Source organism: Salmo salar, chromosome 01, assembly GCF_965601325.2.
Source record: "Salmo salar chromosome 01, fSalSal1, whole genome shotgun sequence".
Taxonomy (NCBI): domain Eukaryota; kingdom Metazoa; phylum Chordata; class Actinopteri; order Salmoniformes; family Salmonidae; genus Salmo; species Salmo salar.
Window position 1 is genome coordinate 64,896,763 of NC_138291.1, and position 14,069 is coordinate 64,910,831.

The 14,069-nt window shown below is 40.9% G+C and overlaps 1 protein-coding gene across 1 annotated transcript in view; it reads left to right on the forward strand.

Annotated features, from left to right (window-relative positions):
• The window catches only part of LOC106607182 (protocadherin-15), a 177,025-nt gene that overhangs the window by 150,448 nt on the left and 12,508 nt on the right, over positions 1 to 14,069 (forward strand). The window contains exons 13-15 of the mRNA XM_045720950.2: positions 808 to 957; positions 2,855 to 3,048; positions 9,210 to 9,342. Coding sequence (XP_045576906.2) covers positions 808 to 957; positions 2,855 to 3,048; positions 9,210 to 9,342 — 477 coding nt within the window. The remainder of the gene's footprint in view (positions 1 to 807; positions 958 to 2,854; positions 3,049 to 9,209; positions 9,343 to 14,069) is intronic.

Below are 14,069 nucleotides of genomic sequence, written 5' to 3' on the forward strand. Positions count from 1 at the left end.
TATTTTGAGTAAGTGTATGTTGCACCTCTTCGTCACGGTTTGTTGTTTTGGTCATTAGTTTATTTGTATGTCGTGCATAGTTTCACAGTTATAATAAAATGTGGAACGATACACACGCTGCGCTTTGGTACCATTCTTCAGACAGCCGTGACACCGTACTTATGAAAGGCAGCACGTCATTAAAGTTAAAACTGCTCTCTCATGTGTCTGATGATGTGTTTCACTCCATCGCCCTCCCCAAGAATCAACGTCCCTCAAAGGAATCTTCCTCCAGTGTAGCCCTTTCTTGCAGTCAATGACCAAAAGCGCCCCGTTTTGGGTCATGGTTGGAATATTATTAATATTTTTTTAATAATAATCACAAAATATATATAAACAATGAAAAAAAGGTGTTTCTCTGTCAAACAGCTCTGTTATTTTTCAGTCTTCTGTGATGTATATAAAGTGTAATATTAGGATGCAAACTCAAAATTGAATACATTTCAACTCTATATCTGACATGGTACAGGTGTGTGAGGTGTATGCTTTTTGGTTCAAAGTAGATTTGTTTAAGACCACCAATAATTACTCTGTGTGGCCCTGATTTAACCTCCCACTTTAGCCTCCCACTTGGTTTTTCCTTTATTTTGGCAGTTACATGTACATCTGATGTCATTATCAGACCTGGGTTCAAATAGTATTGTTTTCTTTAAAGTACTTAAGTTGCACTTGATTGAGTTTAACTGGTGCTATCAGAGTAAATAGTAACAAATAAAGTATTTTTTTACTGCTCTCTTTTACTGCTGCTCTCTGTTATCCTGTGTGTAGATGATGGCATCAGATGGGATACAGGAGAGCACCCGGGTGACAGTCAACATCCTGGTGATTGATGCCAATGACAACACTCCCACCTTCGGCGAAGTCTCTGACACCGTTGAGGTGTTCACTGATATGCAGCCAGGAAAAACAGTACTGCAGGTAATTAGCACATCTCTGTCTATCTTCCTGTCCCCCTTTCTCTTTGTCTTTCTCTCCTCTTTCTCCCTTTCTGTGTCTCTCCCTTATTTTTCTCTCACTTTTTCTCTCTTTTGGTGTCTCTCCCTCTCCCTTCCCTCTCTCTCTTCCTCTCTGTGTATCTCTCACTATCTCTCTCTCTTTCTCTCTCGGGCCCAGTTTCCGCACACAATCCAGTACCTTAGATCAACAGTCCAAGCCCCAGAACAATCCACTCTTTCTTTGATCAGAGCTGATGACTCAAGAACAATCTTGTTTCTTACAACAGTAGTCAGGACTCAAATACTATTAGCTCAGTATTGATATGACTCAACGTAATACACTACCATGGGTCAACAGTTAGGACTCCAAATCAATCTCCTATCCTATAACAACAATGGTCACTGTAAATCCCTGACTGAAATAGCTCCAAGGAGAGTCTGTTGTCTAGTTTGTCGTCATATGTCTGAATGGATTGCAGAGTTTATTTACTTTGACTCAGATTCTAGTTTGATTGGTTTGAAGGTTTGGGGTTGGGTTTGGTGTTGTGTGTGTGTGTGTGTGTGTGTGTGTCTGTGCACATGCATGTGCATGTGCGTGCATGTGCTTGTGTTTCGAGTCAAATTGTTTACAGCAGGAAGTCCCCTCGTTGACATATCTGGTTTTATGGAGTTCGTTCAGCAACAGTGTGCGTTTGTCTCTCATTTGGTAGGCAGAGCATGATTTCCCATCTTACAGTCTCTCAGCACACAATCACAAAAAAAATGTCAGACACATAAAAGGTCAAGTTTAATCTGTGTTTAAAATCATCCGCCCAGCCCAGCTGAAAGGAGGCCAGCGGTCAAGTGGCGGCCGGTACAATCACTTAACCTGTTTTTATAAGCCATTTATATGAGTCTCCGGGCCTCTAAGGATGAAGGTTTAATTGATGCTGCTATTTCATATCTTAGACATTACAGCTCTATATTAAAAAAAGAGTTCATAAAGCCTGGCTAAGGATGCTGTGAGTTGTAAATGGTGGGGTGTCCAAATTAATTAGCTGGAAGGGAAGGGTGGGTGTTTCATTTTTGAGATATCACTGCATGTTTCTAAGATCTATATCTTTCGTGTGTACAGACTCCATTCGGAAAGTATTCAGACCCCTTGTTACGTTACAGCCTTACTCAAAAATCCTCAGCAATCTACACACAACACCCCATAATGAAAGAGTGAAAAAAATGATTTTATACATTTTTGCTAATTTATTGAAAACAAAAAAACTGAAACACCTTATTTGCGAAGGCATTGTATTTAAATATATTTACATTTGAATCAACAAGCCCACACGATTAGACTGAGCATTTCAATGGCAAAAGGAAGCTCAGGAAAATAAATTAAAAAAATATATTTGTAGTTACTTTCATGAAATAAACACACAGTAAAAAACTGAATAGGAGCTTTAATAGATTAATCATTCTCACTAATAAATTCATAAAGGTCACTACATTTGCATCAATATTTTAGGAGGGAGGAGAAGTTGTTTACTGTAGCAGTTACAAAAGGTCAGTAGTTTTTGTAAACATTACACACAGCTTACAAGAGCACCCTCTGGTAAATGTCACTCAAATCATATGACTGCCCTTTACACAAAACAGGTCATGATTTGAAAAGGTAATACAATTTTACTGAATTAGATGTCTGTGTTTCCTCCACCATTACAAAGACAGGAGGGACCCTCCCACAAATTATTATTGCCCCCCTACCTACAAGCATTTTCAACGCAGTTCAGTAAATTGAATAGTTGGCGGCTTTGAATGTTTTAGGGCCTTCCACACCGTGCAGAAATGCACTGTAACACTGAATTCTTCCTCTTTCAAAGACTCCATCTCTCTCTCTCTCTCAGCTAAAAGCATTGGATGCTGATGAGGGGTTAAATGGACTTGTGACCTATGAGATACTTGCCGGAGCACAAGGGGATTTCATCATCAATAACCGCACTGGACAAATCACCATCGCACCCAGGACAGCTCTTAGCATGGGTCATTCTTATGCCCTCACAGTGAAGGCCACCGACAACGCACCAGATAGCCAGAGAAGGTACAGTAATTTAATCCAATCATCTTTTCATCTATTTGTTCATTTAGCCTTTAATTTGCTCAATCACACCTTTAATTTATTAATGTGTTTATTAAAAGGACTGTATCCCTTGGATATCCTCAGTAATATCCATGCATGATTTAGGTGATGTTTGAGGTAAAATCTTGATTCAGACCTCAGTTTCTTACTCAGTTTTTCATTTTTCATACTTATTCAGGTAAAGTTGCAATATGTCACTTTTTGGGGGATCCAAACAAATTCACATGGAAATCTGATTTATATATCTGTCATTCTCATTGAAGGCAAGTCTAAGAAGCGGTAAATCTGTTCTGTGTGTGCTATTTCTATTCTTCCCGTTCTTAAGTTTCATGTTTGCATCTTTTACTTGTATTTTTTTACACCAGCTTCAAACAGCTGAAAATACAATATTTTAGGTTATTAAAAATATATTTCACAGTGGTTTAGATGGTACAATGATTCTCTACACTATGCATTGCTTGTTTTGTCACGTGAACTGAAATTAGCCGAACTATTCAAATTTTAGCAACCAGGAAATGGCTGAGTGATTTCTGCATATTGCACCTTTAATCATGTATTCAATTATACCTTAATTCATTCTGGCATTCATTCATTTATTGATCCATCTCATTCCGTCATTGTTCCATTTGATTGTTTATTCATACTGTGCAGTTACTTGCAGGTCTATTAAATTCATGCATATAGAATCATTGTAATATTTATTGAATGCATGTGCATATTGCTGTATCCGCATACAGCCTCTTACAGATTTGCCTGACCATTGAGACAAGCTGTTTACAGTGGCTTGCGAAAGTATTCACCCCCCTTGTTGTTTTTCCTATTTCGTTGCCTTACAACCTGGATTTAAAATAGATTTTTTTTTGGGGGGGGGGGGGGTTGTATCATGTGATTTACACAACAGGCCTACCACTTTAAAGATGCAAAATATTTTTTATTGTGAAACAAACAAGAAATAATACAAAAAACTGAAAACTTGAGTGTGCACAACTATTCACCTCCCCAAACCCAATACTTTGTAGAGAGACATTTTGCAGCAAATTACAGCTACAATTCTCTTGGGGTATGTCTCTATAAGCTTGGCACATCTAGCCACTGGGATTTTTGCCCATTCTTCAAGGCAAAACTTATCCAGCTCATTCAAGTTGGATGGGTTCCGCTGGTGTACAGCAATCTTTAAGTCATACCACAGATTCTCAATTGGATTGAGGTCTGGCCTTTGACTAGACCATTCCAATACATGTAAATGTTTCCCCTTAAACCACTCGAGTGTAGCTTTAGCAGTATTCTTAGGGTCATTGTCGTGCTGGAAGGTGAACCTCTGTCCCAGTCTCAAATCTCTGGAAGACTGAAACAGGTTTCCCTCAAGAATTTCCCGGTATTTAGCACCATCCATCATTCCATCAATTCTGACCATTTTCCCAGTCCCTGTTGATGAAAAACATCCCCACAGCATGATGCTGCCACCACCATGCTTCACTGTGGGGATGATGTTCTCGGGGTGATGGAAGGTGTTGGGTTTGTGCCAGACAGTGTTTTCCTTGATGGCCAAAAAGCTCAATTTAGTCTCATCTGACCAAAGTACCTTCTTCCATATGTTTGGGGAGTCTCCCACATGCCTTTTGGCAAACACCAAACGTGTTTGCTTCTTTTTTTCTTTAAACAATGGCGTTTTCTTCTGGCCACTCTTCCGTAAAGCCCAGCTCTGTGGAGTGTACGACTTGAAGTGGTCCTATGGACAGATACTCCAATCTCCGCTGTGGAGCTTTGCAGCTCATTCAGGGTTATCTTTGGTCTCTTTGTTGCATCTCTGATTAATGCCCTCCGTGCCTGGTCCGTGAGTTTTGGTGGGTGGCCCTCTCTTGGCAGGTTTGTTGTGGTGCCATTTTCTTTCAATTTTTAAATAATGGATTTAATGGTGCTCCATGGGATGTTCAAAGTTTCTGATCTTTTTTTATAACCCAACCCTGATCTGTACTTCTTCACAACTTTGTCCCTGACCTGTTTGAAGAGCTCCTTGGTCTTCATGGTGCCGCTTGCTTGGTGGTGCCCCTTGCTTAGTGGTGTTGCAGACTCTGGGGCCTTTCAGAACAGGTGTATATATACTGAGATCATGTGACAGATCATGTGACACTTAAATAAAGTCCACCTGTGTGCAATCTAACTAATTATGTGACTTCTGGAGGTAATTGGTTGCACCAGGTCTTATTTAGGAGCTTCATAGCAAAGGGGGTGAATACATATGCACACACCACTTTTCTGTTTTTTCTGTTTTATAATTTTTTGAAACAAGTTATTTTTTTCATTTCACTTCACCAATTTGGACTATTTTGTATATATATAATTGCCCTATATTTAGTGCCATTGATAATTCCTTAAATTCTGACCAGTTTCACAGTCCCTGTTGATTAAAAACATCCCCACAGCATGATGCTGCCACCACCATGCTTCACTGTTCTCGGGGTGATGAGAGGTGTTGGGTTTGCACCAGACATAGCATTTTCCTTATTTGCCAAAAAGTTTAATTTTAGTATAATCTGACCAGAGTACCTTCTTCCATATTTTTGGGGAGTCTCCCTCATGTTTGCTTATTTTTTTCTTTAAGCAATGGCTTTTTTCTGGCCACTCTTCTGTAAAGCCCAGCTCTGGAGTGTACAGCTTAAAGTGGTCTGATGGACAGATACTCCAATCTCTGCTATGGAGCTTTGCAGCTCCTTCAAGGTTATCGTTGGTGTCTTTGTTGCCTCTCTGCTTAAAACCTCTTGGGGCTAGGTGGGACGCTAGCGTGCCACCCGTGGTGCACTCCATCAACAGCAGGTGCATTTCAAGAGCGGCAAATTTGAATCCAAATAAATGTCAAAATTCACATTTTTCAAAAATACAACTATTTTACACCATTTGAAAGATAAACATCTCCTTAATCTAACCACGTTTTACGATTTCAAAAAGGTTTTACGGCGAAAGCATAAATTTAGAGTATGTTAGGACAGTACATTTACAAGAGTTGTGTGTAATGTTTTGTCAAGTCAAAGACAGGGTCACCAAAACCATAAAACCAGCTAAAATGATGCACTAACCTTTTACAATCTCCATCAGATGACACTCCTAGGACATTATGTTAGACAATGCATGCATTTTTAGTTCTATCAAGTTCATATTTATATCCAAAAACAGCGTTTTACTATGGCATTGATGTTGAGGAAATCGTTTCCCTCCAATAACCGGCAGTCAAGTCAGCGTCACAAATTAAATAATTAAAATTAGAAAACATTGGTAAAATATTATATTGTCATTTAAAGAATTATAGATTTACATCTCTTGAACTCAATCAACTTGCCAGATTTAAAAATAACCTTACTGGGAAATCACACTTTGCAATAATCTGAGCACTGCGCCCAGAAAAATACACGTTGCGATACAGACTAGACGTCATGTTGGGGAGATCTAAAATCGAAAATACTATGTAAATAATCCATTACCTTTGATTCTCTTCATCAGATGTCACTTCCAGGTATCACAGGTCCATAACGAATGTAGTTTTGTTCAAAAAAGCTCATCATTTATGTCCAAAAATCTCCGTCTCGTTAGCACATGATGTAAGCCAGCCGGACTTCTCGTCATGAACGAGGGGAAAAAATATATTTCCGTTCGTTCAAACATGTCAAACGTTGTATAGCATAAATCATTAGGGCCTTTTTTAACCAGAACATGAATAATATTCAAGGTGGACGAATGCATACTCTTTTATAACGTATTGGAACGAGGGTACCCAACATGAACTCGCGCGCCAGGTGTCTAATGGGACATCATCGTTCCATGGCTCTTGTTCGGTCAGATCTCCCTCCAGAAGACTCAAAACACTTTGTAAAGGCTGGTGACATCTAGTGGAAGCAATAGGAAGTGCCAAAATATTCCTAAGCCCCTGTGTTTTTCAATGGGATAGGTTTAAAGGTAATACAACACATCAGGTATCCACTTCCTGTCAGAAAATGTCTCAGGGTTTTGCCTGCCAAATGAGTTCTGTTATACTCACAGACACCATTCAAACAGTTTTAGAAACTTTAGAGTGTTTTCTATCCATATATAATAAGTATATGCATATTCTAGTTACTGGGTAGGATTAGTAACCAGATTAAATCGGGTACATTTTTTTTATCCAGACGTGCAAATGCTGCCCCCTAGACCCAACAGGTTAATGCCATCCTTGCCTGGTCCGTGAGTTTTGGTGGGCAAACCTCTCTTGGCAGGTTTGTTGTGGTGCCATATTCTTTTCATTTTTTAATAATGGATTTAATGGTGCTCTGTGGGATGTTCAAAGTTTCTGATATTTTTTTATAACCCAACCCTGATCTGTACTTTTCCACAACTTTGTCCCTGACCTGTTTGGAGAGCTCCTTGGTCTTCATGGTGCCGCTTGCTTGGTGGTACCCTTTGCTTAGTGGTGTTGCAGACTGGAGCCTTTGAGATCATGTGACAGATCGTGTGACACTTAGATTGCACACAGGTGGACTTTATTTAACTAATTATGTGATTTCTGAAGGTAATTGGTTGCACCAGATCTTGTTTAGGGGCTTCATAGCAAAGGGGGTGAATATATATATGCACGCACCACTTTTCCGTATATTTTCTTTTTGAATTTTTAAAAAAAATTTTAAACAAGTTATTTTTTCAATTTCACTTCACCAATTTAACTGTATGTCCATTACATTCAATACAAATGAAAATCAATTTAAATTACAGGTTGTAATGCAACAAAATAGGGAAAACGTCAAGAGGGATGAATACTTTTGCAAGGCACTGTATAATCAAGTATCAGATTATCATTCTTACAGACATTAAAAACGTATCTTTGTCTTGAATTTCTGTTCCTTTTCAACTATTGTTAATAACGGTGTGAGTCGTTTGATGCAGTTCCTGTAATTGTTGCTTCATATTCCTCTTGGCAAGAAGCAAGTGAGCAGCAAACTATTTTAATAGTCTGTATAAGGTCATAACCATTTGTGTGAGGTGTATGCATAACCATGTTTGTGAGGTGTATACATAAGGCTACTCTGTGTACCGCTGATTTAGCCCACTGCAGTAAAAGGTTAAAGAACTTATGAAAAAGATTGGTGTGTTTTTTTCTCCACCTAATCATTGCAAGGGTTATTCAATGACAGACATGTATTTGTTTGAAATCTATCACCTGATAGTCATTTCAGAGAGACATATAATCATGTTTTGTTGCAAAATGCTATATATGCGCCTCTCTCAGAGAAATATGTAAGTAGTACTGCTATATTTTACAGTCAAATGTGACAACTCAATTTTTAATGAAGAACTGTACAAATTATACACTTGTGACATCAATATATATATATATATATATATATATATAGTTTTACTAATCAGTGTAGTAATATGAGATCTGTATGTAAAATATTTACAATTTAGTCATTTAACAGATGCTCTTATCCAGAGCGACTTACATTTATTTAGTCCATTCATCTTAAGATCGCTAGGTGAGACAACATTTTTACATTTACATTTTAGTCATTTAGCAGATGCTCTTATCCAGAGCGACTTACAGTAGTGAATCCATACATTTTTTTTTTCGTACTGGACCCCCATGAGAATCGAACCCACAACCCTGGCGTTGCAAACACCACGCTCTACCAACTGAGCCACAGGGAAGCCCATATCACAGTCAAATATACAGGACACAAACATTCCATTCCAGCTAAACAATCGATATATTGCGTTTTGCAACAAAACACATTTTTTAAACCACATCTAAAAAACAGTAATAATTTACACACACATGAAGGTACCCATAAGCAATCATTTCTGTTGAAAAAACACAAATGTGATAAATTGGTGTATATAACGTTTTGGAATGAAACTCTTCACATGCAGACTGGCAGTTGACTTATCCACCTATCTTCTTCGAGTCTCTTTAAGCATGGTGTCCTTGTGGGAAGCCTGGAAAGTCATAACAACCACCAACACCATGATGAACCACCACTGTACTATTACTGTATGTGAATGCAACTGTGCAAAGAATGTTGTTGTATTGTTTGTATATCTATTGTATATTGTAAATATAACCTTTCCTTCCCCTCTCATATTGTTCTCCACCCCTACAGGAGTTCTATCACCACTGTGTACATCAAGGTGCTGCCCCCCAACAATCAGAGCCCCCCACGCTTCCCCCTCTTCACCTATGACCTAGAGGTCAGCGAGGCCATGAGGATAGGAGCTATCCTGCTCAACCTACAGGTGAGAGACACACAACTAGGGCTGTGGCGGTCACAACATTTTGTCAGGATAGCATACTCTGAGATGTCCTTATGTTAGGTCCTGATGTGGCTATGCCAAATGGCTATGAGCTACTCTAGTTCATTTAGCAGACAAGATTTGCATATAATTCCATGGCATTATTTTATAGCATGAAAAATACAATTGAACAAAGCTGAATAAAATATACATATTTTCTCTAAATTATTTGAGGGAGTGAGCACATGCGGCTGTTCTGTGTTGAGCAGTTAACAAAGAAATAGGTATTTTGTATCATCTACACTGGGAGTTGGGAAGCAAGTACAGGGAGTGAATATTTAATAAATAAAGGAACATGGAACAATACAAGGAACACGAATAGTGAACAGACATGACAGAGTCACTAACACCTAGGGAAAGAACCAAAGGGAGTGACAGCTGTAGGGAAGGTAATCAGGAAGATGATGGAGTCCAGGTGAGTCTGATGTGGCACTGGTGTGCGTAACGATGGTGACAGGTGTGCGCCGACCCATTGCCCTCGAGTGCCGAAGAGGGAGTATACGTGACAGTACCCCCTCCCTGACGTGCGGCTCCAGCCGCAGGACGCTGGCCAGAGGGATGGTCCCGGGGACCAGGAGCGGGCCGATCGCTTCTGTTGATGCATGGGAACCTTTCGAGCCAGCTGAGGCATGGGAGCCTGACGAACCGGCAGTGGCATGGGAGCCTGACGAACCGGCTGAGGCATGGGAGCCTGACGAACCTACTGAGGCAAGGGAGCCTGACGAACCGGCTGAGGCAAGGGAGCCTGACGAACCGGCTGAGGCAAGGGAGCCTGACGAACCGGCTGAGGCATGGGAGCCTGCCAATCCAACCGAGTCTTGTAAAACTTTAGTTGTTCTACAAACATTGGGCTATATACACTGCTCAAAAAAATAAAGGGAACACTAAAATAACACATCCTAGATCTGAATGAATGAAATAATCTTATTAAATACTTTTTTCTTTACATAGTTGAATGTGCTGACAACAAAATCACACAAAAATAATCAATGGAAATCCAATTTATCAACCCATGGAGGTCTGGATTTGGAGTCACACTCAAAATTAAATTGGAAAACCACACTACAGGCTGATCCAACTTTGATGTAATGTCCTTAAAACAAGTCAAAATGAGGCTCAGTAGTGTGTGTGGCCTCCACGTGCCTGTATGACCTCCCTACAATGCCTGGGCATGCTCCTGATGAGGTGGCGGATGGTCTCCTGAGGGATCTTCTCCCAGACCTGGACTAAAGCGTCCACCAACTCCTGGACAGTCTGTGGTGCAATGTGGCGTTGGTGGATGGAGCAAGACATGATGTCCCAGATGTGCTCAATTGGATTCAGGTCTGGGGAACGGGCGGGCCAGTCCATAGCATCAATGCCTTGCTCTTGCAGGAACTGCTGACACACTCCAGCCACATGAGGTCTAGCATTGTCTTGCATTAGGAGGAACCCAGGGCCAACCGCACCAGCATATGGTCTCACAAGGGGTCTGAGGATCTCATCTCGGTACCTAATGGCAGTCAGGCAACCTCTGGCGAGCACATGGAGGGCTGTGCATCCCCCCAAAGAAATGCCACCCCACACCATGACTGACCCACCGCCAAACCGGTCATGCTGGAAGATGTTGCAGGCAGCAGAACGTTCTCCACGGCGTCTCCAGACTCTGTCACGTCTGTCACATGTGCTCAGTGTGAACCAGCTTTCATCTGTGAAGAGCACAGGGTGCCAGTGGCAAATTTGCCAATCTTGGTGTTCTGTGGCAAATGCCAAACGTCCTGCACGGTGTTGGGCTGTAAGCACAACCCCCACCTGTGGACGTTGGGCCCTCATACCACCCTCATGGAGTCTGTTTCTGACCGTTTGAGCAGACACATGCACATTTGTGGCCTGCTGGAGGTCATTTTGCAGGGCTCTGGCAGTGCTCCTCCTGCTCCTCTTTGCACAAAGGTGGAGGTAGCGGTCCTGCTGCTGTGTTGTTGCCCTCCTACGGCCTCCTCCACATCTCCTGATGTACTGGCCTGTCTCCTGGTAGCGCCTCCATGCTCTGGACACTACGCTGACAGACACAGCAAACCTTCTTGCCACAGCTCGCATTGATGTGCCATCCTGGATGAGCTGCACTACCTGAGCCACTTGTGTGGGTTGTAGACTCTGTCTCATGCTACCACTAGAGTGAAAGCACCGCCAGCATTCAAAGGTGACCAAAACATCAGCCAGGAAGCATAGGAACTGAGAAGTGGTCTGTGGTCACCACCTGCAGAACCACTCCTTTATTGGGGGTGTCTTGCTAATTGCCTATAATTTCCACCTGTTGTCTATTCCATTTGCACAACAGCATGTGAAATTTATTGTCAATCAGTGTTGCTTCCTAAGTGGACAGTTTGATTTCACAGAAATGTGATTGACTTGGAGTTACATTGTGTTGTTTAAGTGTTCCCTTTATTTTTTTGAGCAGTATATTTAGATTTTTAACATATTGTAAGGCTGCATGATGAGCCTCTAATGATAGTTTTGAAAAAAGTCTGTTCAGGTTACCGTGGACCACAATCCAACAGAGACATCTCTCACACCCACCAGCGGGGGAGAGATCTAGAAGTTTGGAGGTGGGGTTTTTATGACACCTCCCGCCCATTGTAAATCTTAAGGCAGCAGACAAAATCCCTTTGTCCTCTCAGTGTGGAGGAATGGAATGTATGATGGCCCTATGGAGAACTTACCTCAGCACAGTAACATGCTATCAATGGACTTTGGGACAATATGTTTCGTCAGCCAAAATGGTGGTATTGACGATAGATAGATTATGAAAAATAATGTCATTTTTGTTATGTTATTAAAAGTTAAATGAAGATTTTATAATGAAAACCTTGTATTTTGAAGAGTTTTCATAATATGTACCTGACGCTTGCATACTGTACATTGTGTGGAAAATGTTCAGATCAAAGAGAATGTTTTTGGTGAGATGTAAAGTTAGTTGTCTAAATTGGATCTGAGTAAAATATGACTAAAATCCAGACCTTGCCTTGTAACTAGTGATGCCCCGAGGACGTATTTAATTTACATATCAGACTAGGTGACCACACGCTGCAGCCAACGCAACACGAGGTTGAAGTAGACAAAGGAGCCTTTTAACAATCTATACTACAGATGAGTAGCTGTGTCTAAGACGGTGATTTCAAGCAGGACCACCCGGTTACCACTCTCCAAGGACTTGTGCGTCTACACAGGTTTCATTCCTACGCTGGAGCCCTAAGCTACACAGTTGACCATACTCAGAAAACCCCCTTTCAGAACAAGGGTGAGGAAACAGACCACTAAGAGAAAGGACACTGCCATTGTGTGGACCAGAGAGTTACACCCGGTAACCAAAGAAACCAAAGAAGTGCCATCGTCAGAGGAGAAGGCGAACCCAGTCCACAAAGAGACACCCTATCAGAGACATTCGACAAGTAATTAAATCATTATATTCTGACCCATAAGAACGGCAGTTCGGGGCAAGGTGTTAAAGCTAAACTAATTATAGTTTACAAATGTATCCAAGTGTGCTTTTCTCTCGTGCACTCTGTCTTTCTCTCTACTTTTTAAATCCCCATTTTGTGTTTGCCCGCTAGGGACCTGTTTCATTGTATTAACTTATAATCAATAGTCTAGACTGTCTGTTTGTGTATGTGTATCTCATATTATCATTTTAGTTTGTTCGTAAATAAATAATCAACTCAAGTGGTGTGGTACGGACTCATTCAGTGGGACTCGGGTTGGTGCAGATTCCCGGATTATGCGATATTAAGGATGAGACTGTAGAGGAAATTGACTAATTAGCAACTGTTGTAAAATCAATATTTTGATATACTTTGAGTTAATTTGAGAAATGGAAACTCAATAAAAGTGAATAATTACCTGATTAATTTAATCAGGTAATTATAAACAGTTAATCATTTGATGAAAAGCAGCCGTCACATTAATCAATACAACGTCATGAGCTCTGCTTAGTTTTTTGCGCAGGCTTGTACACACTTCAATAGTCTCTCATTCGCAATTTGACAAGCACTTGATAATGCCTCAAATTTCACAACGGCATCCCCATTGTGGCCGTAATGCACCATAAAAAAAATCCATGCCTTTTGTGTCTCAGAGTGCTGTGTTGTGCCCTTCTCTCCGAGTGTGCTGTACAATCCGAAGTGACTTTACCTCACATGGCTCTCCGTCAGGTGATCGGGTCTTTCTCACAGGCTACAAGTGAATACAGACACATCGGGGACGCAACTGTGTGTGTCCTTATCCAATTCCGAGGTGCATATTGAAGATATTGGAAGAACTGTCCACATTTACTTTTCGTCAGCTAACAAGATGAGTAGGCTTAACTGTCACGACTTCCGCCGAAGTCGGTCCCTCTCCATGTTCGGGCGGTGTTCGGCGGTCGACATCACCGACCTTCTAGCCATCGCTGATCCATTTTTCATTTTCCATTGATTTTGTCTTGTCTTCCATCACACCTGGTTCCAATCTCATCAATTACATGTTGTGTATTTAACCCTCTGTTTTCCCTCATGTCCTTGTCGGTGATTGTTTGATTGTATGTTATGTGCAAGTTATGTTCTGGTGTGCGACGGGTTTTGTACCCACTTTTATTATTTTGTATATTTTGGTTTTCGGAGTTTTGTGAGCACTTATTAAACGACTCCATTTATACC